Source organism: Temnothorax longispinosus, chromosome 1 (assembly GCF_030848805.1).
Source record: "Temnothorax longispinosus isolate EJ_2023e chromosome 1, Tlon_JGU_v1, whole genome shotgun sequence".
Taxonomy (NCBI): domain Eukaryota; kingdom Metazoa; phylum Arthropoda; class Insecta; order Hymenoptera; family Formicidae; genus Temnothorax; species Temnothorax longispinosus.
In genome coordinates this window covers 26,673,625-26,697,293 of record NC_092358.1, presented here as the reverse complement: position 1 = coordinate 26,697,293, position 23,669 = coordinate 26,673,625, and the positions used below count along the sequence as shown (strand labels likewise).

At 40.5% G+C, this 23,669-nt stretch overlaps 1 protein-coding gene across 3 annotated transcripts in view; it reads right to left on the bottom strand.

The window, feature by feature from the left end:
- The window catches only part of Sm (heterogeneous nuclear ribonucleoprotein L), a 150,235-nt gene that overhangs the window by 52,140 nt on the left and 74,426 nt on the right, over positions 1 to 23,669 (bottom strand). For all 3 annotated transcript variants that reach the window (XM_071793248.1, XM_071793238.1, XM_071793257.1), the window contains exon 6: positions 1,966 to 2,029. In XM_071793248.1, the coding sequence (XP_071649349.1) occupies positions 1,966 to 2,029 (64 nt within the window). The remainder of the gene's footprint in view (positions 1 to 1,965; positions 2,030 to 23,669) is intronic.

Here is a 23,669-nt window from a genome sequence, read left to right as displayed (position 1 = left end):
TTCGCGCGACGAAACCGCAGCAACCCCGGACGCGGAGGGCGATTATCTCGAAAACGGCGCTAATGCGAAGCGAGAAACGCCGTGCGCCACACGTGGGGCGTTGGTAATCTTCATTAACCGCGGTGGAAAGAAACGCGGTAATTAATGTCGCAAGATAACTAGAAATAATTTACGCGTCACGACCAAGCGGCACCGTTGAGCCGCTAAACGGCCATTCTTTTGCAACGCGAAGGCCGCGCGCTGCTCTCGCGCATTCACGCCCTCGGCCGAGCGATTTAATCGTTGGTTAGTGAATCGTGATTCGCAAGAATAATTCGTGAGCATGAGTCCCCAACTCCGTTTCGCCTTTTGTTCCGCATACTTTTTTCGTGAGGCCGTGCGTGTCATCGGGATGGTGGGATATATAGGATTAGTCTTATGGATAACGTCGCGAGAATGTAATACAGGCAACGAAATGAGCTGAAATATCACGTTACTCGCGAAGAGCGCTGGGTATCAAAGATATAATTATTTCGCTACAAATACGTGTTTCATTCAGCGTAATGTATGACGAAGTCCGCGTGCGGAGTCGCAATTCGTGGAATGTGTTGCCAGCCGGGTTGATGTTCGCGATGGTGCGTCGCGACCCTGCGCTTTTGCCGCGTCGAAAATTCACTTAATACCCTTGTATACGCGATGTATTTTGAATATAGTCTCATTACGATGCATTTGCGTAATTTGTCGCTTCGGGATATTTTCATCGGGTGGTCCAAATTATCACGCACTTCCATATTTCCTACGCTCTTTCGTCGTCTCGTATTCCAGAGTGAATAATAGATCTATTCGGATTCTGTGGTGAGTGAATGTCCGCGACGAATTCATGCGTATGACGGTCGAGCGATTTTCAAGCTCGAGGATCGTTCCCATCGCATTGTCGCGCGGTTCGGTATCCGCCTCTCATTTCGAAAATCGTCGGATTTCGACGGATTTCCGATCGTAAGCTTTCCTTCGCACGAGCTATTTTTCACCGTCGCTTTTTCACGTGGTAAAAGCTTAACGTACAGAAAGCTATTCAACATTTAACATTTACAAAAGATTTAAAATTTACAAAAAAAGAAAAAAGATGTCTACAGTCGGCCAGAAATGCAGACTATTTCACATTCTTAATATTCTATTTAAATAAGAAAATAAAATATTTGAGAAAAAATGTTTTCTTCGAAGCTTGCGAGCAATAAGGCCGGGTGCCGGCGAAACCTTTTTGCGTCTGAATACCGTTTGAATCCAATTAAGCTTTACCCATCGTGAGCAACGAGGTACAGAAGCGGCACAAATGACGAACTTAAAAAAAGGGAGAAATCGCGACACCGGCGTCGGGAACGATCCTCCGTGCGTTTCGCACGTACGTAATGGACGTCGCTAATTGAATCGGATTCTGCAGGAAAAAGTCAGCTGAACATCATTGGCTTCTCTCTGTAGAATGCGATCCAATTGACGATTTGGGTACGAAAATCGAGCAAGTCCATCTCTTTTAACGATCAAATTTTAACATTCAATAAACGCAGTTTGTCGCTTGCTCACAGAAATCTGACAGTCTCTAAATAAATTTTGTTCACGTGAACATTTTTATCAAAAATTAATTAATTATAAAATATATGTCATTTCTACAATTAAAAAATATGTTGCAACGCAGTAGAATTAAAATTTCAAAATTATATTTTAAATATGTTAACGATATGTAATTAAAATTTGAAAGTATTCGTTGACTTATTTAGAGAAACGTGTTGAATGATATCAACAAATATCTTAGCGACGTTCGAAAAAGAGCGGGCTTGTCCGATTCTGCACTTTCATGCTGTCGATTGCTGAAACGCATGTCCGAGGGACGCGCAGGGAGTGGTGTATGTTATAAAGTTACACGTACATAACACCGAATAGAAGGAAATAAAAAAAAAAGAACTGAGGGAGATGAAAGAGAGGCAGACTCACCCAGCGTCGGCGTTGTGTAGTCCCAGCTCTCGGCATCGTTCTTGTAGACGTTGAGCTTTGTTGGCTGAAAAAGATAACAGACAACGATATATAAATACGGTTTCGAATATCGCAAGAAATCAACGCGTAAATTGTTTTTTTTTGTTTCGTACATCGGAAAAAATGTACCTCGATTGGAAACCCGCGATCGTAAAAAAAAGAAGATATAGAAATGAAAAAATAAATTAAATGCAGTTACTAACAATACTAACTCGATTTTGTTACATGAAGGTATAGTATTTCTTTTCGGAATTTTCGGTCACAGCAATTATAGTCCACGAAAATTTTGTTTGCAAACAATGTCCTGTTGGAAAAAGCTGCATACGCAGCCGTACAATGTTGTTATTGAAAGTTTCATATCGAGTTTCCATTGAATGAGGAATAGCAAGTTATCCATAACTCAATATCGCAATTTTCGAAGGTATACTGTGTAGCGCGTATCACATCCCCTTCGATTACAGCAACGAATAATCCGCGCTTGTTCTCAGTTGCCTAATGAATACTTCGGCGAATCTCCCGGGCATGCAAGACTATAATTCGATTAGCTTAAGCGACGCGAATCCCCAGGTGTTAAATAGAGCAGCTCTCTATATATCTCTCTCTCTCTTTCTCTCTCCGCAGAGCCTCCGTGAAATTCCCCGAAACTACACAAGCGTAAATGATCGATCGTTTTGTCGGGATCGCCTCGCTCTCTCGTTAAAAGAATTCGCAATACGTTCGAGTATATCGTAATACCGTTATATGCATATACGCGCGACTATATACGCAGAGCGCTTCTGGAGCGCTTTCCACGGTCGTAAAAACGTCAAGCTTCAGGCTGAATTACCGTCACGGTATATCTCGCCGTCGTCTACCGTGATAATAATTCCGCGAGTAAAACCCGGCAGGGAAAGTAAACCGGCGTAGACAGGGGAGATACACAGCGATCCAGCTTAGCCGCGTTTACCAACCGCGCCGAGCGGAAAAAGTTAACGCCTGCCCGCAATAAGTCGTCGCATTCCAGGCAGGCGCGGCGAACTTGGGACTCCGCCGCGCACTCGGGACACAAGCTTTTACAATTACATTTCTTGCCATTATAACCGCCATATAAAGTTACACGGTGACTTCGAATGATAACTTTGGAGCGTTACCTCGAAGAAGGCTTTATGGGTCACGTCAAGGAAATATATCTTTGTCCCTCCGCGCTCGCTCAGTAAATTTGTTTTCTTATTTCTAGTCGCATCTGCGGTTCATCAATTTTTCCCGCGGATATCCTGAATTTTAGATAAAATGCGCAGAATAAATAGAATGAGAAATAACTTCTAGGCACATTTAATTTGATGCAAGATTGAAAGTACGATACAACGAGGTTAATTTTAATGGGAACAAATTGCCCTAATAAATACTGTTTTAGTTAGGAAATTAAAATAAAAATCGCTCTAAGAGACAAGAAAATCGTCACTTCGATTTTACTTAGGTATCACCTTTTCCTTGCAAAAATATACTAAATGTAATTTAATCGAATCTGGTTCAATATTTTAAAACAATTTTAAGCTCTCTTTCCTCTAACTCTTTTTAAAATTTAGGACAGTCAGAAGAATCAGCGCCATAGGGCAGAAAACCGAGAGAACAGAAGAGATTGTCAAACGCGGTCGCGAAAGTTTGCTCGCTTGCCGAGAAGCTAGACCTTTGTCACGAGAATTCACACCGTAAAAGATCAAGGAGAGGAAACCAAACGACGTCGTCTTCGTGCAATTGCATTGGGAGGAATGATGCGCAATTCTGTTCGAGTTAATCACGTTTAAGTGAGCTAAGTATGCGAACGCACATATTCATCGCGCGAAATACGCGCTAACAATAGCCGGGCCCGTTGTCTTGAGAGACATGTTAGTATAACTACTCCATTTTTGTCATGTTTTTATTAAGAGAAATCGAGAGAGAGATGGAAGCTGCGAGGGCAAGACCTCGGCGAAAATCGCTCTTTTTCCAACGTCACCGACTAAATTACCCGGATATTTTTAAATTTCACGAAATATTTTTCTTCCGTGAACTTTCAGTCATCAGAGAGGTTCTTCCTCGAATATTAAACCTACCGATATATATATTGATTCTCTCTCCATAATTAAAAATAATTCTTGCGCGTATTTTTACATTTTTAATAACAATTTATGATCTAAAAATTATATTATTTCAGTACGGTTAAATATATAATTTTATTTAAAGTTTATCTTTCCTCTCCTCTCTGTCCTCATAGAATAAAGAGAGGGAACATTTTCAATATATATTTCATTGTATGCCGCAGATATCCTTATTTCTCGTATTATATAGCAGGTTCTATTTCCGTGCAATCGATCGGCTCATTGCACGTGTAATTTCTGGGCAATCTTGCTGCAATTTACAGGGAGTTACAGTTACACGTGCGCTCCACACAGAGTAGACGCATATAGTACGCGGCGAATATCTTTCTGGAGGACCAATGATTTTTCATATAAACACTGCACGTGCCGCTATTGTCGTATCATTAATATTAATTGGGGATTCTTCCGGGAAGGAAGGGAGGGCGAAAGAGGGGGACACACCGCTTAAGTTCGAGGAAGAAACTATTTTGTAGGTATGAGGATATTCGAAGGTTTGCGTGCGCAAGGAGGTATTCTCAAAGCCCTCTTCATGCCACGTTGAAATTTTCACAAGCTTAGATTGCTAACCTACGGTGTTGAAGTCGCTTTGAAGTCGCCGTGAGAATTATTCAACAGGATACAACCCTGATGTAGCTGCTACCACCCTTATATTTCGGGCTTAATCATTTTCCCCCGGTGCGCATGCAATGCAGAAGGCTGACCTGCATCCTCCCGCGCGCCCGGAAGAGGGAAATTAGTTCCTCTTTATTACGCCGAGGTGAGGTAATGCCGTTTACTTCGCCTCGGTGTTAGCCGCCCCGGCATTAATCCACGTAGAAAGTAACTTCGTATCTCTCTCTCTCTCTCATTACGTCACTTGCAAGTAACTGCAAGAAATTGTATGAAGAAAACGTTAACTTCTGTAAAAAAAAAATGTATGCAAAATCATTCTGGAATTTCTTTTTAGGAATAATCACCGTCAATTTAGTATGTCTATGTACTTTATATTGCGTGTACATTACGTATAAATTTATGCCATTAATAAATATCTCTAGAAAATGTTCTCGAAGGAAATTCCAGGGTAATTTTTTTTCTCCTCTTTTGGCCACACTCAGATCTAACGCACAGCCCTTGCGTTTTCTCTCATCCGCGGCATTTATAATTCAGAAGAGGAACCGAACTCTTCTCTGGGCGGATATGCAGTAGCAAATGGGGCAGACTTTCTGCGTGCCGCAATTGCAGCACGACCGGGAAAATTATTAAAGCCGGAAGATAAGGCGGCGCTATGTAGTAGCGCAGTTGAATAATTCAAGCGACTCGAAAACGCTAATTTCGCCGGCGGGAGAGAGAAAGAGAGAGAGAAGGAGAGATATTCGCCTCGTCGGAGCACCTCATTTCGTCTGACGACGGACGAGCCTCTTCTTATTGGATTTGGGACGTTGAGTTAAGCATTGAGAACTGTGGGCGGATTCAGTGCGCGAGTGCATTATAGTGCAGTCAGAACCGATTTAGAATTAGAATCGATGCTTCACGACGCGCCACGACAAATAATTATCCCAGTTTTTTTTTATTATACAATTTATATCATAACAAAAATAATAATAGCGGCGTGTAAGGATAACACTAACGCAAAAATGTACCAAAATAAATGTAAAGAAATATATGTAATGCGATTGTATTTAATGTGGAATTATTTACTCGAGAAGCCCGGCTAACAAATTCTACTTGGCCTCGTAAAAGTTTCAGCCAATCCTAAGAACAGCACTCGAACTCGAAGAAATGTAAACCCGCAATTGGTTTCTAGATTGCGGCAACGCGAAAAAGCTTTTCCAATTCACGTAGAATATCGCTTCGCGGGTCTATACAGATTGTCGTGTAGTGAGTTATTTAGCTGGCCTATATAGGATATTCTACAGGGTTTCTGTCGATCTTAATCTCAATGATAGTTTACTTAATCAATACCTGTCGACACAGCATATCGGAGCGCAAATACTTCGCAAACTGAGCGTGCACTTTATTATACGCTTGAATTTAAGCGAATTTCACCGTTTTTTTCCCAAGTTATAATTTTTGAAAGATTTAAAAATTGCATTAAAAAAAGTTGCAGCGTGATCGTCTTTCAAATGTCTATAACTATGAAAAAAAGTCCCGGATAATCTATATACCTATAATTTCCTTTATAAACCTGCGAGATATACCATTTCAAGAATTTAAAATTTTTATTCTGTAAATGCTCTGGAATATCATGAAAATAACATAACGCTGAACATCACGAGATTACGCAAAAAAGAGATTGTGTAAGCTAACAAAAAATAAAAAAAAATAAAAATAAAAATAAACTGTATTAAAATTTTATTCCAGTTTAAAAGGAAAGCAAAGTAGTCTCGCAGAGCTTTCACGGTAAAATTGCAAGTATCGCGTCTAGAATTTTTTCCAAACGCTTGAGTAGCGATAGCTGCTGAATAGCGAAGGCCTTTTCCGGAATTGAACGCCTTTCTCACATAAAACTTCTTTTCATCTGCGATCCCTTGAATAACACATCCCAAAATCGGGCCGATTTTCTCCGCTGCAATCTATGGAACGGCACCATTGGCTGGATTCATACCGCGGAACGGAAAACGCGGAAAGCATGGACCATTGTTTCGCACTGAACGTCGCTCTCGTAACGAGCCAACTGAACTCTTATTGATCCGCGAATCAGACGGCGCGTTACTGATTTATGATCGTCGGCGAGAGCAAAAACGGATCGCTCCGATGCCTCCATTCCCGTTCCCGTTGTATTATACCTACGTATATTATAACCGCTCTTTTGACCCGCTTTCAAATCTTCGCTAAAAGACTTCCTCCCCAAAAAATACCCGGCGAAAAAGGTGAGAATGAAAAATTCTCTCAAGAAAAATGTTTAAAACCTTCGTGTGAAAACAATTTCAAAAATCATATAATCGCCCAATTTTCTATCGCGATTGAATATAAAATATCCGCGATTGAAAATAATTTTGTATATTCTTTTCTCTTTGGAAACACTCGTAATGTAATAGAGAAAAAATTAATACAGAATTTTGGAAACATCTTGCACCGGAAACACATTACATTCACAAAAAACAATACATAACATAAAAAAAGAAATAACATTTTAGTTCGTATAATTTGATGTTTTACGTAATACATTGGCTAATTTAATAAAATCCTTACGTCGAGCATCGTCACTCTCTCGCGTTTTCTCAGGACGGAATATTTTAAATTGTTCAACCGCTGCTATCGAATCTCATACGCGCGAAACGTATGTACGTCGTGAATTGCCATGGGTGCGCATTTCCCTTTTTTATTTCAACCGTAAGCAGCGTGGAACGTGATGACCATTTTGCACGTGCGGAAATGAGGATGCCGGGGGGAGGGGGGGAATTCGTGATTCCGTCGAATAAAGGAAGATGATACCGCGCGCCAAGTAAGCCGCTTCGCGAAGACTCGCAAGCGTAATCTGCCCCCGAGTTTTCGCAGCCGCGCGCCGAAGAACATAAAACGAACGCGCGCGAGTTGAGAGCCGAATGAACGAGTGGGGATTTCGTTGGCCGTTCGTTGGTAGCCGTCGTCATAAAACTCCGATAGCTTTTTTCAGTCCTTTACGATCTTGCCTTTATCTCTTTTTTGCGTTTTCCTGAAAAATGCGTTCAACGACGCAGCGGGAGAAATAATTAACGCCGCGAATTAAACACTCCGCAATGATATTAACTTCTTTTTCTTGGCCTCGCCTTTGTATATTTCGTTAACGTGATCGTCCACAGTGCTCACGTTCTTGAGCTCTGCGTGTAATATTAAGAGAATCACGTTGTAGTTCTTGAATATCAGTTTAGCAGAAAACGAACTTGATGTAAAAATATGCGTTAAATAAAAGATTACGAGAAATCTGAAACAAATAACAATAGCGATAAAGAAAAGCTACATAAAGTAAGTGAACGATCACAGTTCCATAAACATCGTCCTGATAGACAATATTATTTATTAACCACGAGCACACTTACGATAGCGGCAGCGCGTATTTGCACGCGATAAAACGTCTAAGCGTGTCCATCACTCGAGTCTCGACAGTTTGGCAGGCTTGACGAGCGGCGATATATAAAATTCGCCTCTGATACCGCGTAGCGATGCGCTTTTATCTCTCCCCTGTGAGTCGCTTCGATGGAAAAAGCCAGGAAAAAAAAGAGGAAAGAGAAAGAGAGAGGGAAAGAAAGAGAAAGCGATTGGAAACATACGAGCTGCCCCTTTTGTTCCGCAAACTTTTCCGCGACGAGCGCTTTTTCTTTTTTCTTTATATCGGTGCAACGTCATCGATGTTGAAGGTTTGTTCGCGGCAAAAGAATACTCATAAATCGAGGTCTATGATCAGCACGAATTCATTTATCGTACAAACTATAAAATATCCCAAATGTATAAAAAATATCTGAAAGTAAAAAAGGCTTTCAACGTTGAGAATAATCTTTACCCTGTATCAACAAATTTTGGCGTACCTGCTTTTTATAGGTATACATTGAAGTAAAATATTGCCCTCGGTCTGGCACAACGACATATATATAATTGCCATAGATCTTAAACGCGCAATTGATTCAAATAGTAATTACAACGCAGCCTCTCGTAATTGTCACATGTACACAGGGCTGCTGCCTCGAACTCTATTTAGTCTATTTCTGATTCGGAGTCGTTAAATATGGCACGCGTCACATATTTCTCGTAGCGTGCGATTTAACGTCTAATTTCGGTTGTCAGCACCAAAAGTCCAGCGGGACACGCGAAAAAGGAATTTATACCCGCTTATTCGCGCCTCAAGTACCTGTGACGCCAGCACACGCGTACATCATGCCTAACTTACTTATACTTTACTATTTCAGTATTCGGCCCTTGCGGATCTCTCAAATTGACTCTCAAACTGCAAACTGCCTGTTAAAGCACACCTTAAAGTTAAATAAAAAATAAAACTCTGTCGTCTATGTCCCTGAAGCTATAAACTCGTGAAAAGTCATTCATTTTCGACGGTTTATGACCCGAAAGCCATCGAAATTTCTATTAAAGAACGAGCGATTTTATATTAGGGAAAATTTCGCTATTTATTGCTAAGATTTACTGCTTGGTTAACGTTCATTTTCTCGCAGTTTGAGGTATAATATCGTATTCTTGCTTCATTTCGGCGACAAGAATGAGACGCGCGCGGAAATCATTTTCGCAATTTTAAGACGCACTCTCCCGCGCCAACTCTCGGAAATCACCCGGCCGCGTTGTCAGTCCTGTCGAATTTGTCACGCCCGCGGCCAATTTTCGCATCAGCCAACGCTCGCCAATGCACTTTTGAGCAATGCGGGATGACTCACGTCAACCGTGATTCAACGGCACGCGTGTATCCGCGAAAATTAAGTCGCCCACGTAGAAACGCGCGCGAATCCCGAAATCTGTCGAAATCGCGGCCAGATTTATTTCAACGCGTCCATCGTCGCTGTCAAAATCGTCATATCGTCCTTATCGTGCACAATGAATGAAACCGATGAAACGGAAACAACTGTATATGCGAATAAAGACGAGCTGTATTCATTCAGGCATAACCGCACAGATAAAATAATTGTACGCATATTTATATCTATATACTTAACTACATTATTTTTATATTTTATTAATATTGCGATCAAAATAACTCCGAACGTGTGGATTTAAGATGAAAAATCTTTTCACAAAGCGTGCCAAATTTTCGCGTTCGCATGCGAAAAATCTTATTTCCTATCGATGCACATAGAGTAGCAGCGGCGCACGATGCAGCTACAATCTCGATCGAATATTAATATCACTCGCGATCTTTCGTTCCAATATTGGGCATATCTATTGGAAATCGGTATTCACGCTGGCGCTGGATAAAGAGAGTGAATCAAAATGAGATATTTAGACTGCTCCATATATGCGTTTTGAAACTATAAGCTCAACTCCCACGTAACTTTTGATGAAAGGTTCCGGGGATATCCGGCGCGGATTACAATACATGTTTTATGGAGAAATGATAATCAGTTGTATTAAATTCTCATCTCGCATTGACGTCCGCCTGCATCAAAGCTGCAAATGTGATTTATTGCCAAAAGCGATAGATACCGTCGTGAACGGTGCGTGGGCCGCGTTATTTCGGTTATAACCGGTTGCGAATTAACGGCAGCCGTATTAATTACTACAATTTCTAGCCATCCCCCGCGGCGACGTTGCTATACGTAATACGTTACGTCTATATTGCGTGCTGTCCGTCGCTTGTCATAATGGACCGGCGAAATGGAATGCGGTACGGTCGGTAATTAGCAAACTCTTAAATTTGCATATCAGGGAAAATGACGGAGCCTTGAGACAGCGTATTGCATTCAGCCATGATGTTCCGAGGAAATTGATATGCATGTAGAGCATCGTAAAATGGGTGTTCCAATTAATGATTGATGTAATACGGTCTGGATTATATCACAATAGTTAACTCATTCTACAAACCTTATTCTATTTTATCTTGTCCTAATTAACGGAATACTATCGAATATTATACTGCATTGTGTCGTAATTAAATAAATGGAGGGAAACTGAAGATGCAGAGCTATATATTGAATCTTTGTTTTGATAAGAAAGGAATGAAAAGAATTTCCCAAAACAATTTTTAAAATTAATTTAACAAAATAAAATTGACACCCACATAAAACATTATACTATTCTCCCGAAACAAATAGAAAAAGTTAAACTGTTATACTGTCGCTTCATTAAATCCACTCGGTCGTTTTGTGCGTGGGTTTATTTTGCATGGAATTTCTTTCGCCTGCATATTTTAAACTTAATCTAAACGTTCACACACAAGGTATACACGTACATTTACGCGGGGCTATACTACATGCGGTATATCTGCATGTAAATATTCATATACATTTATTTATAAGAACGTACGCGCGTGGGATGCGAGTAATGCGGTCTGCGAATAATGCGATATGTAAATGCTTAAACATTTACCGCGGGTATACACAAAGGGCGATGTCTTCGTTACAATCTCCATTTATGAGACATCGGAAAATTTCGCAACAATGTTCGGTAATTGCCAGTCGCACCATCGCTAGAACTTCATTGGAAACGGCGAAATTCTCGCCCACGTTCTATATAATTCGAAGAATTCCGGAAATTTCGAGTAAAAAGATTCGCGATAAAATATGGTAATTTGGGATCCAACAATTTCAGCTACGTATATACTACAAGCTAAATTAAAAAGTTTTAATCAAATATCAATAAATGTGGAATTGTTTACCATTAATTAATAAAAACGAGAAATAATCAACGCGATATATGATACAGAATCAAAATTATTAAAAATATTTTAAATTTATTAAAAAATCATAAATATATCAAGTAAAGAATTTATAATATTTACACGTAATATTACTTTATCAATATTTCCGTAAAATCATATTGACGTTTCATTATAAAATTAATCTTGATTTTCAATTAATAATTTTCGTCTTGTGGTTAATAAAAATTAGAAAATCTATTCCAAAATTTTAAATGCTGTGTTTATTACCCAATAAAATTGCAAACTCGAATATAACGTTCAGTGCCGTTGCATTGAACGGATATATATTGGAATTCCAATGACCAGACTAACTTCTAAATAAACCACTGCTCGTAACTATCTAATTACAAACGTTAACTCGAAAACGTCAATGCATCGCGTTCGTTGCGCCGTGCATGTAGAGCGGCATTCCAAAGCTCTGATCTGCGGTTAACTGTCACAGCTGATAGCTACGGCCGCACTGCATTAATCACGATGTTGAGATGGTGCCAGAATCACCGAGAGTCGAGCGAAAGACTCCGTAAACAAGAAAATTTGGAGAACAAATATAAACCGCTAAAGAAACGGCTCTTCCGTCAATTTACTTTGTTATTACACGCACACGCTCGCTACGATATGTGCAAAATCAAGCATAATCTCGGTTAAATAGCGATAAATTTACTCCTGCCTACATTTACTCTAGATAGACCTGGCATCTATTTGTAATACTTCTTTTTACAAATTATCTGAGAAACGTTCTCTTATTGCATACCGAAATTTACCTGTCATCAACAGATGTTGACTGTATCTTACGCTATAACATCGTCGGAGCAGTTTTAAAACCACTATCGATGTTCGTTAGTATCGTTATAACGTGAATTTACGGTCACGTTAAATGTACTCCATCTCTCGCGGGTGTAATACCATCGAAATTTATATGCTACGCAACGTTTTAGCGACGTTTACGAGATATAAACGAATTTGCGTTTGGATCAGACACATTGCAGCGTTGCGGCGGGCGTCTCGCGATAATTTATACAAAGTTGAAAGACGTCTCTTTCAAAACAATCACGAGAGAGAATACGTTGTTCGTTTTTATCATTGCAATCTTTCTTCTTTTGGCTCTTTCTTCTAATTTATGCCGACTGCTGTCAACCGACGGTTGAAAATACCATACAGAGTATAATGCTTCTTCTCTTATTTAGCGCAATTTCAATTTCGATTCAAATCTTAATAAGCTCATACATATGCGGAGCGTTTCTGCATCGACCAAACTTCCGTCAGATTCGCCAATTTAGAGTCAATTTTTCTCTCTAATAAGAATTTCATAGAATCTTTTTTCGCAACTTCTTAGCTTTTCGTGGCTGATTTTAAAATTTATCTTATCTGTTCTCCACGAAGTTTGGATGACTTCACTAATGAAGGAAGAGACGAAGAGACGCTATTCGCAGACGGTGGACGCACGTGGCCGAGGCCGGGTACTCGCCGGAGTACCTTCGGAGGTAAGGGAGGTAAGAATATGCTAACGAAGCACGTCGTCGAACAATGTCTATTTCTGAAACAAGCGTGAAACATGACGCGAGAGCGAAGCAACCAACGTTTGCTCGCGAGAACCTTCTCATCGAGCGCGCATTTACCGAACATTTTCGGGTCACGCGCCTGTAACTCCCTCGAAGACTTCGTCGCTCGCCCGCTTCGACGTCGCGCTCGCAAATAAAATCAGTTCCGCCTCTCGAGACTGACTCGGAGCGCCAATTACGACGAAGCCATAACTCGAGCACACTCGGACGTAATTGTTAGAAAAACTCGTCTCGTCAAAATGATTGGTTTATATCAACGTTGCCCTCATGGCATTCTGCCGTTGATTGCCGCGATGAAGATACACTGATAACTTATTCGAATCGTTTGTGATAATTGTTAAATAAAAATTTAATTAACCTATTGCAGGCAGGAAATTTTCCACGGCGTTAACTATTCTAAGTGCACGGTGCACGCGCGAGTTTATTTGAGATTAACGCGAGGCAAATTGCGGCGCGGCGCGGCACGAAACGCGTATCAAGTAATCTGAATACTTTTTGTGTGTGTTGCTACGTATTTCATTACCGTACTTTCAGAGAAAATCTTGATTTCGTATAATAATATTATAAATCAAACCAAATCAGAAACTTTTACTACGTCTATAATACTATAATCAATTTTAATTAAATATAAGTAAGTGTAATAAAGCTTAATTAAAAGGAATTCGATATTAGTCTGTTGCATATTCCAATACAAGTCATGTAGTTGAGTAAATATTGAGTAGATAAAATGTAACTGATTTCTACATTCCAATATTTGCATTTGCTTCACGTGGGTGTTTTGTCCAACATAACTTCAGATAATTAACTTTGCGTCGTAGATTAAAATAGAAATGTCGATCTATCGACATTTAATTTGTCAATAAATATTGTACGGGCAATAAACAGAATTTAGTTATATAAAGAGTTAATAAAATTTTATGTATACCTATTTCGATGCAGTAGTACGTCCGGTACACTCGGAGTTTCTTTTACCTGCTTTACGTAATTTTGATATCTCTTACGCCCGAGAGAGTATATTGTCGAATCGCAAAGTGGTTTCCAATTCAAATTACAAAGGTGAAACTCAAACAAATGCCGCCCACGCGTTCAGATCCTACGAATTGCGCACTTCCTTTTTCCTCTTCCTATGTAAAACCACCGCTTCTTTCGTGTAAACATAAATGGGCGCGCGGGTGGAGTAGCACAAGGAGGAGGGACAGGAAAGGAGTAAGGGGGACCGAAAGAGTTATGGGTCGTTAGCGAACTTTAGTGATCCGCGAACGTTTTCGGCCACGTCCAGCACCACGCGCGCGTGTGCACGCGATGATGTTTAAAGCATCTGGCGATATTGCCGATGCAACGATGATTCGGCTTCACTTTGTGGCAGTTAAACAAACTTTCTGAAAAGTTTAAAATTAATAGCGATGGCAGTAATTGCTATTTCAACTTAAAAGACTGATGATATTGCAAAATATTGTTGAAATTTAATCTCAAAATTAGAATTTCTCATAATTTTGTTAGACTATCCATGATTGATTGCTACACATTTTACGACAGTTCAGATAAATCCCTACGGCAAAACGATAAAAAAAAAACGATACAACTCGTAGCGTCTCGATTTTACGCAATAATATGTAAACTGTCTGTTTTATGTTCGAAAAAGTCTTAGTTAATCTAGAAAAAGAATTTTTACGAGCTTTTTTATTAGATAAATAGAAAGATAACTCTTAATCCCCCGTGGGGTTGCAAGAACTTCCGCTTACACGAGCATTTTTATCATATAATGTATCTTTTAAAATGAGTCCTCATTTCGTATTAATAGCTCTGCCTTCAGAAACAAAGTATTAGTGAAAAAAACATAAAACTATTTTAGATTTAACACATGCGTTTTATCCATCAGAATATAATGTTGTAGAAAAGTTTAACGCCATCGTCTCCGCACTCCCTCTATCTTGTGCTCCAAAATTCGATCGAGTTACTACTTTCGAAATTAACATTTAAATAAATTTAAAGTACGTGGCGTAAAATTAAAAATACTAACACCATTTCGCACAATTATACACAAATGTTTTTCTCTCGCGATCCCGGAAATGTATTTCTTACCCGGAACGACGAGATAGCTGAAGTGCAAACCTGCTTACGCGATGAAATAGTATTTTTCGCCGCGCGAACAGTTCCTCGCCCTTAAACGCAAGCGAGATATTTCAAAGATGCATCTCGCGCAGTTGTGGCGCGACGTTTCTGCGCTAAAGCACGTTCCAGCCGGTCGTATCAGCACGAAATACGGTATCTATCCTCGCGAAGCAATGAAATTTACTACGTCGATCTTGCCGGCGCCACCCTGGGCGCATGTGGGGTGTAGAAACTATGAGCCGAGGCACGCAGTGAATTGTAAAAACGTGATATAGAAAATATCCTGCAGAGCATACGTTACATGAATTTAAATAAGCCAGACTTATCTTTCGGTTATGTTATAAATACCCGTCCCGCGCGATAGAGAATTATATTGTAAGGCCGGAAATTAATAATGCCGAAGATAATTCCGTTCCTATCGTTCCAAAATATTTTGCTTCGCGCGTCGCGATTCAACAGTGGATATTAATTGCGACGGAATCGACCGGAAATTGAAACGCGTCGTGTTGCAGCGGCGCGATGGGAATCATTCATAATTGCGCTACATCGCGTTTATTTACGGGCCATGTTGCAGGTAAACGTAGTTTAAACTTTTTCATGCGTCCCGCGTTGCCTCTCAAATCGGAAAATTAACAACGTCAATATTTATTAATGTAACAGCGTTACGTTAACGTAACATGGCATATTTCCGTGTAATCTTGGAAATTGTCCATTTTTATCGCTCTGACACGTAAATCAATAATAAAATTCTGTATTTCAATCAATTTCGATCGGATTTTAGCATTCGTATTTCCGACTAAACTATTCTTCTTCTTGCCAGTCGTAATCTCGAACTGGGAGAGCTAGGCTCCTCGACAACTTGTGACAGTGCAGTAGTCAGCTAAGGAAAATCACCGTGACCCGAGCCGCCGCAGCCGAGGAAATTAATTATCCGATGCGGCACCGACATTATCGGTCGAAATCGAAGAGTGAATCTTCGTTAGCGCCCATTGTGACTGCTATATGTAGGTTAATCACTTCGCGAAATTCGCCGCAAGACGTTACCTCCCCCGTCACGTCATCCATCGCCGACGGCGAATTTCGGCCACTAGTTGCTGGCGAAATCCAATTCACGTCCGCCTGTCACGCCGGCAGTCGAGCGTTCGTCGTGATCTTTTTTTCTTCTTGTTCGTTCCGGCGCGACGCCCCGCTCGTCGTGACGAGTTTTACACGCTCGCTCGCTCGCCCGGGCCGTTTCGGTCGCGAAACTTTCCAGTCCACGTGGGACTGTCACGAAACGGGCCAATAAAATCGCATTAAATCCGCAGTGGGACCTGCCCGATTCATTCGCCATCCCCAGTGCGCGCGCGGTGCGGTCGATTCGGCTCCGTCAAATTGACCCCCGCGAACGATGTCCGAGCGTGTCTACTTTGAATCGCCCGACGGGTCCCACCTGGAAACGGACGTCCCACCTGCATAGCCGTGCGCCGACCTCGATAATTGCGTTTCTCGTTTGTTCAAGCTAACGTTCGGCCGGCAATAAAAATTGTCCGACATCGCCGGCGGAATTGCGTGCCAGCACTGCGCGACGAATATTGCCCGTTAACCAAATTGCCACTAGAATCAACTAGCCGTCATAGTTTCACTTTTTCACAAAACATCTGTTTTACGTGAATTAATTGATAGCTGAATTAATCGCTCTGGAGCAAAAAAAGAGATAGGTAATACGTTAAAACTTATTATGCGATGTAGGGCCGGTTGTTCCAACTTGTTGGTAAGCTAACTAATAGTTAAATCATATGTCTATCTTTGTCTAATGTAAAAGATAAACAAAGACATATATATGATTTAACTGTTAGTTAGTTTACCAACAGGTTGGAACAACCGGCCCGTAATGTTGTTAGCTTACAGGTAAATAATATCCTTCAGATATTTTCTCTCGTTGATTTTTCCACACGATTACCATCTCTTGGATATCTTTCTCGAAAAAGACAAGGTTTTAATTACTCTCCAACTGTACTTATTAGAAGAGATTGGAGTGCTACAAAATCTGGATCAACCCACTCGTCGGCCAGAGACGGAGATAATGAAAGTGCCGGATGTCACGTAACAGAATAAATACTCAAAACAGGCCACAATTCCGTGATTCAAACGTGATTCTCGCGAGATGAAGTTTGTTGAGGGATTCGGCTCACGATCGCCCACGGAAAGCCTCACGAGCGTGAGAACGGACTTTCTCTCTTCTGTTTCCTCTCCTTGTTGCACCGCCCGAGAGATTCGTTATCGTGCAACCCGACTTCGACCAAGGGCGTGTCTAATGCCACCGTGCATCGATCCGAGGAGAGCGAAATTGTTTTCCGCCGATCCTTACGTAATGCGACTCCACCCTCTCGACGAGCAAGCACGACCGATTTGCATGTTTGCATAACGCGACTACTGATTTTCGCAAGAACGCAGAAAATTGGGCGATGTCACGAGTTAGCGAGGATTTATGGAAAGAAGGATCTGTAATAGAACATGCATGGGACGCTTTTTCTCGAATAAGTCTGAAAACCAAAACGAAAAACCTCAAACATAATGTCGATTAATGTTGCTAACTAATGAATGTGTATTTCTTTAGTCTATTTCTTTTTATAGCGAAATATTGATCTTTTATGATTGATTGACGTTGCGCTAAAGTATCACGAGGTTTGCGAAAAAGACTACGCTCTTGCATCAGCCTCTTGTCAAATATTAACTTCAAAGATTAATGCCTTTGACCGAGCTCAGAGACTTGAACATATGTTTGGCAAACAGCTTACTGAGAAGATCTATAGAAGTTTCTAAATTTCTCGTTCTTTAAACTTCTTTAAACTTACAACGACCATATCATTCTATGCATCTTCTTAATATTAAATAATCATCAGTTGATGTTTCCATTTAGTTCTCTTTATTAATTTCAATGACTATGCTGCTGTAATATTTTGAAATTTAAAATATTAATGTCATTTTCGACAGCAGAAAGGAAAAAACAGCTTGCGGCTGATATTTATTTTTAAACTTCTAAATGACGTTGTTGAATAAATGTAAGCTACCGACATAATGCGCATAAAATAAATACACTTCCGGCGGTGGATTAAATTGAAGATTAAATCTTCGAATCCGATTTGAAAAACTCATCAATCATCCTCGCGTCAGAAATGCCGAATTTATGATGAAGTCGGAGGACCAATCGACGCCGATAGCGCGAAAATTGTTCGACGGATGTAGGTCAACTTGGAAATAGCGAAACCCGCCGATGAAGTCCATTGTCGTGCCGATTAACATGCCGACGACCACCTCCGGTGATCTCGAACGAACCACTTTGCTCGCACCGCGTCGCAAACTTTCGTCGCCCCGTAATAACGCCTCGAGCGAGGAGCAGAGGTCTCGCCGATGTGCTCGGAAAAGCTGTCAATTAATCCCGTAAAATGAGGAAAAAGAGATCTCTCGCATCCGATGAGATTGGCAAAATCTTACACTAAAATCCCCTTATCTTTTTACAGGGAGCACGGAGACACATTTAAGCGGCTTAATCTAATTTTAAGATACTGAACATTTCCGCTTATCTGTCCTTCGCGAATTAATGACGACTGTGTGCTTATCGACGGAAAAACATACGTCGAATGCCATTTTCCGCGAATTATTTTCATTCATGCTAATTGCGTTTGCGTTTCTCTTGTATTCGCAACGTTATGCAAATGTTTAATTATTCATCGATTTTCTCATGCATAACAAATTTATTCCCAATCGATAACGAGAGATTATGTGTTGGGGAATTATGGGATCGCAGCTTTTAAACACGCCTCCCGCCCATGCGGCGTTTCGCAACTGAAATTCCGATGAATTGGACAGCGGAGAACGTTTGAAAACGTTTCAACGTGGCGGCTGATTCGCATTAAGAGTAGCCCGGCATCGTGTAGCAGTCATAAGTATCGCGAATTAATCGGTGGCAAATGAAGTGTATAAGACTGGCTGTGGTGCATCGGGCCGACTCCGTCTCTGTCATTTCAACGTCACGTGTCTGAAATACTCCGTCTATATCCGTCACTGCCCGACACCAAGCGGCTCGCATCAAGTATAACAGCAGTCGCGCTTACGTACGTTCGTATAACCACCAGGGCCGCTTTAATCCTCGAGCGAATACTCAAAAGCGTTCGCGTAAATACCAGTTAGTGTTAACCAAGACTTGCGATTGAGGCTTAATTTTTTTTTCAACGGAAATAAAAGACTCGAAAAGACTGAAAATAAAAGACTCGAGTCGATTAAACCCCGGCACGGATTTTAACCGATATTTATGAAGATCCACGTTTCCGATGTGGATTTTGCCCGAACGAATCTATAAATTACTTATTTTTGGCAATTCTTGCTTCGCGCCATTTAATTATAAAATTTACGCTTGCGTCGATATTATTAATATATATAAATCCAAGTATCTTAAGGCGGCCCTGTGCGCTACGGTGTATGACCGATTTCCGCGTGAGATCGTGTGGGTGGATGGATGAACGGCACAACATACGCGGGTTGTCCTGCTATCGGTTGAGATGCGCCAGAATTCCCGTTATTAATTCCGTACCGGAATCTCCCGTCGCTATAAATAACGAATTCTTCAAACCACGGTGGCACGATCTGGCGAGTTGAATAGATACACCTTGCTTCGCGCAGAATAATCGTCGATAATCGAAGAAAAGAGCGGATAAATATAATATAAGTATACGCGAGAGATTTTAGATCTTGTCATCCTGTTGACTGTGGAAACTCCGCAAACGTGGAAAGTTCTTTCGTAGAATTTACCTGGAGTTTGTTGACAAAGAGTTTGAATCGAGCTGGAAGATATTTTCGTAACTTTCCACGAAGATAAGATAGTTACGCGTGTAAGATGTTACGTAATATAATCGTGTAAACTCGATTCTCCGTGCTTCAAACGTCAGGTCTTCGGGCCAAAGATCTCGGCCGCGCGAGTTATCTGCGGCGGATAAGGATCAACCGAGAAAATTTCGATAAACACGAGATTCCGTTTTATTCCGGTCACACAGTCAGCGCCGTCCTGCTACGTGACTATACGACGTAAGGCACGCCGGCGAGCCAAAAACGTCACGAAATTTCATCGCGATAACGGCGCGACTTCTCGAATCGATGCAATTTTCCTTGCAGATATCTTACGTAACGGGATGTTTTGGACAGCCGAATTGAGGAAAGATTCGCCGAGTTCAATAGGACGTTTCGAGTGAATGGAGATTAAAGAGTGATGCCGAACCGTCATGATTCCCCGAGGATCCTTTTAAAGCGAGTATCGAAGGCAATTCGTCACTCGGTCCGGGAACTTTTTCCACGGCATTTTTATTGTTCACCCGAGACGGCGGCGGCAGTCACCCATGAGATTAACAATCTAATGGACAAATTTCGAAATTAAATTTCGATAAAAAGACTCCGGAGGTGCAGGCGTGGGATTGTATCTTGTCAAGAAAGATGTCGAAAATTTGCAACAAATATCAAATCTTGATAAAAAAATACCTATTTGCAACGTTTCTAAACAAAAATACGCACAAGCGCTGTAAATGTTTTATTTTTAAGTCGCAATATCTTTAAATATTTCCACGAAAAATATTTCCTAAGAATATTTCGAAGCATCAGACAGTATGCATTTATTATTGATAGACAAAACCATTCGTCTGATATATACCAATGGACGCGAATGACCAGAAATGGCTTTCGGTATCTTACGTTTGGAAGAATGATGTCGATGCACTAAAGTATCAAAGGACATAAATTGGAACGGCCGCGGCGGGCGGTAATAGTGTCTGAAACTCGGAGCGCACGATGCGATCGTAAAATCTGTCAGTGTAACACTGTGACATCGAAAACCAGTTCGGAGTTCAGAAACTTTTATACCCACTCTCACCAAATTTCGGGAAATTCGATATCGCCCAGCCGGATCACTCGCCTCGTACCGAAATGCTGTCGAAGACCTTTCGCGGGAGTAAGAGAAAATTACATTTCCCGTGTATTGAAGGCAAACGTTCCCGCAATTTAATTCGTGAAAAGAGAGCTGTGAACGCGGTCTATATTCAGTCGCCGTAACACCAAAGCGCATTCGCGATACGACGATTCCGATGCAAACCATTTCCAAAAGTTTTTGACGGAAAATAAAAAACTTAAATGGAAGTGAAATGTATATACGTATTCGCGCGGAGACACTCTATATATTTTCAATTCCTTCGATTTTCAGCTTTTTATCTCCGAATTCTTAATACTGGTCCCTCGACTCACAACTCTCGACTCTAAATCCTCAATTTTCAACTCTGATTTTTAACTCCCAAACCTAAGCCTTCATGAATTCCCTTTCGGCTGCTCATTCTCGTCATATAAATATAATTGTAAGTTTGATAACAGTTACGTCGAAATTCGCGCTTACAGTCACAAACTTTATTGTGACTTGCTGTTCTACCTGGGTATATATTTCAGTTTGTCATTAATATCAAGCAATTAGGTTTTAGATAACTACAAACTTGAAATATCTAGCGTCACAGACCATTCTACTGGGCAAAATTTAAATATAAATATTGAAAATCATGATAATAAATTTGGCAGTAAATTTACAATTACGCTACCAAACGTGGATAATACAGACCGTAAAGGCCGTAAAAAGAGAGTTAGTGATAATGAGATTAATGAGTAAGTATAGAATATGTTTGACAAAATACATAGACTTTCGAAATTATTGATACAAAAATTATATATATATCATTAATCATTAATATAACTATCTCTCTTTTTACGGCCTTGTCTGTATTATATATATATATATATATATATATATATATATATATATATTCAAAGTCTTTTAATTTATATACGCTTTTATTCTTATTCGCGATATTTGTTTGCAAACAGGAGGGAGCAGTGTGGTCTAGTGGTAGAGCGCCAGACTCATAATCTGTGGAACCGGGTTCGAGTCCACTAGAGCCATGTAGTATGGAATTAATTTTCCGGAAAAAAAAAAGCTGCACCCTCTCGCGCACGAGAAGATGATTCCCGTGCGGAGAAAACTGGGCTCCGTCTTTCAGAAGAGACGTTAAGCAGTTGGTCCAGAATGGTCCCCCAGGTTGGGGGTTGCGACGATAGGTTAGTTCGAAATTATTGATACAAAAATTATATATATATCAATAATCATTTACATGACTGTTTTTCTTTAAGGCCTTTACGGTCTCTTCTGAAAGACGGAGCCCAGTTTTCTCCGCACGGGAATTATCTTCTCGTGCGCGAAAGGGTGCAGCTTTTTTTTTTTCCCGGAAAATTAATTCCATGCTACATGGCTCTAGTGGACTCAAACCCGGTTCCACAGATTATGAGTCTGGCGCTCTACCACTAGACCACACTGCTCCCTCCTGTTTGCAAACAAATATCGCGAATAAGAATAAAAGCGTATATAAATTAAAAGACTGTCACATATAAGAGCACAGACAATTATAACTGACGACTAACAGAGACGTAAGCAGAAGGAGTTACATGGTCGAGCTAGCGTTGCATAATGTCGACGAGACAAGCGGCGCGGACCCATTCGTTATTTCAATTGCTTGACGTCAATCCTGTCGGGAACACGTGCAACTTCCGCACGCGGCGGATGACGGCGGTTTCGGGCGACCCCGCGTTCGCGCGTTTCTGCCGAGTTGCCGCTGTAAAATCGCCGGAAAATTCCGGAAGCATACCGCGCGAATGTGTCAATCGTCGGCCTCGGCTTCGGTTAAGTTCATTATCTGAGATACCTGTTTCGCCTGTGTTCGGCGCTAATAAAGTTCCGGACACGCGAGAGAAGGGAGGGAGAGGAGAGAGAATTGGTACCGCTGGGACACGAACGGGAACATGTTCCGCCTTGCGACGATATACCGGATTACCTCCGCTCCGAATTACGGTTGCGGTATCATCGTGCATGCCGAATTATTATGCTGCTTAATCATGCTAATGTCGCTGGCAATAGGGATAATTATTGCGCATGTTTATTTGTGAACCTTTAGTGTCAAAATAAAATCTTACACTTCTGATAAAGCAGTAATTTTTTTTCAACATTTGTGAAATAAATAGTTCCCACATGTATTTAATTATTATCGCTTCAGGTTGCAATTGTTTTAATCATTTGTTATAAAATGATTGAGAATTCTTATATGACGGATATATTCCACAAATAGATATTTAAAACAAAATGTATTTTTTAAATATTTTAAAAGTACGAAAATATAGACACTTTTCATTTGCAACTAAAAAAATAGAATATATAAATCACTTTAAAACAGATATTTCAATCTTTGCTCAAGTATAAAACTAACATTTATATAAAAAATTATAGACTTTTTAAAAATATGATATGGTAAATATGTACATAATCTCTATTCATTTTTAATAAAATATTTTTCTTTTATAAAATAAATTTGAGATAAATTATTTCGCTCTTTATTTCATTACTCGGAACGTTACTAGGAACGTAATTCTTCGAGCGTGTGATTTCCTAATGAGACCGTAACTAACCACATTAGAACGTCATAGAAGCAGGCGGGAATCCTTAGGGAA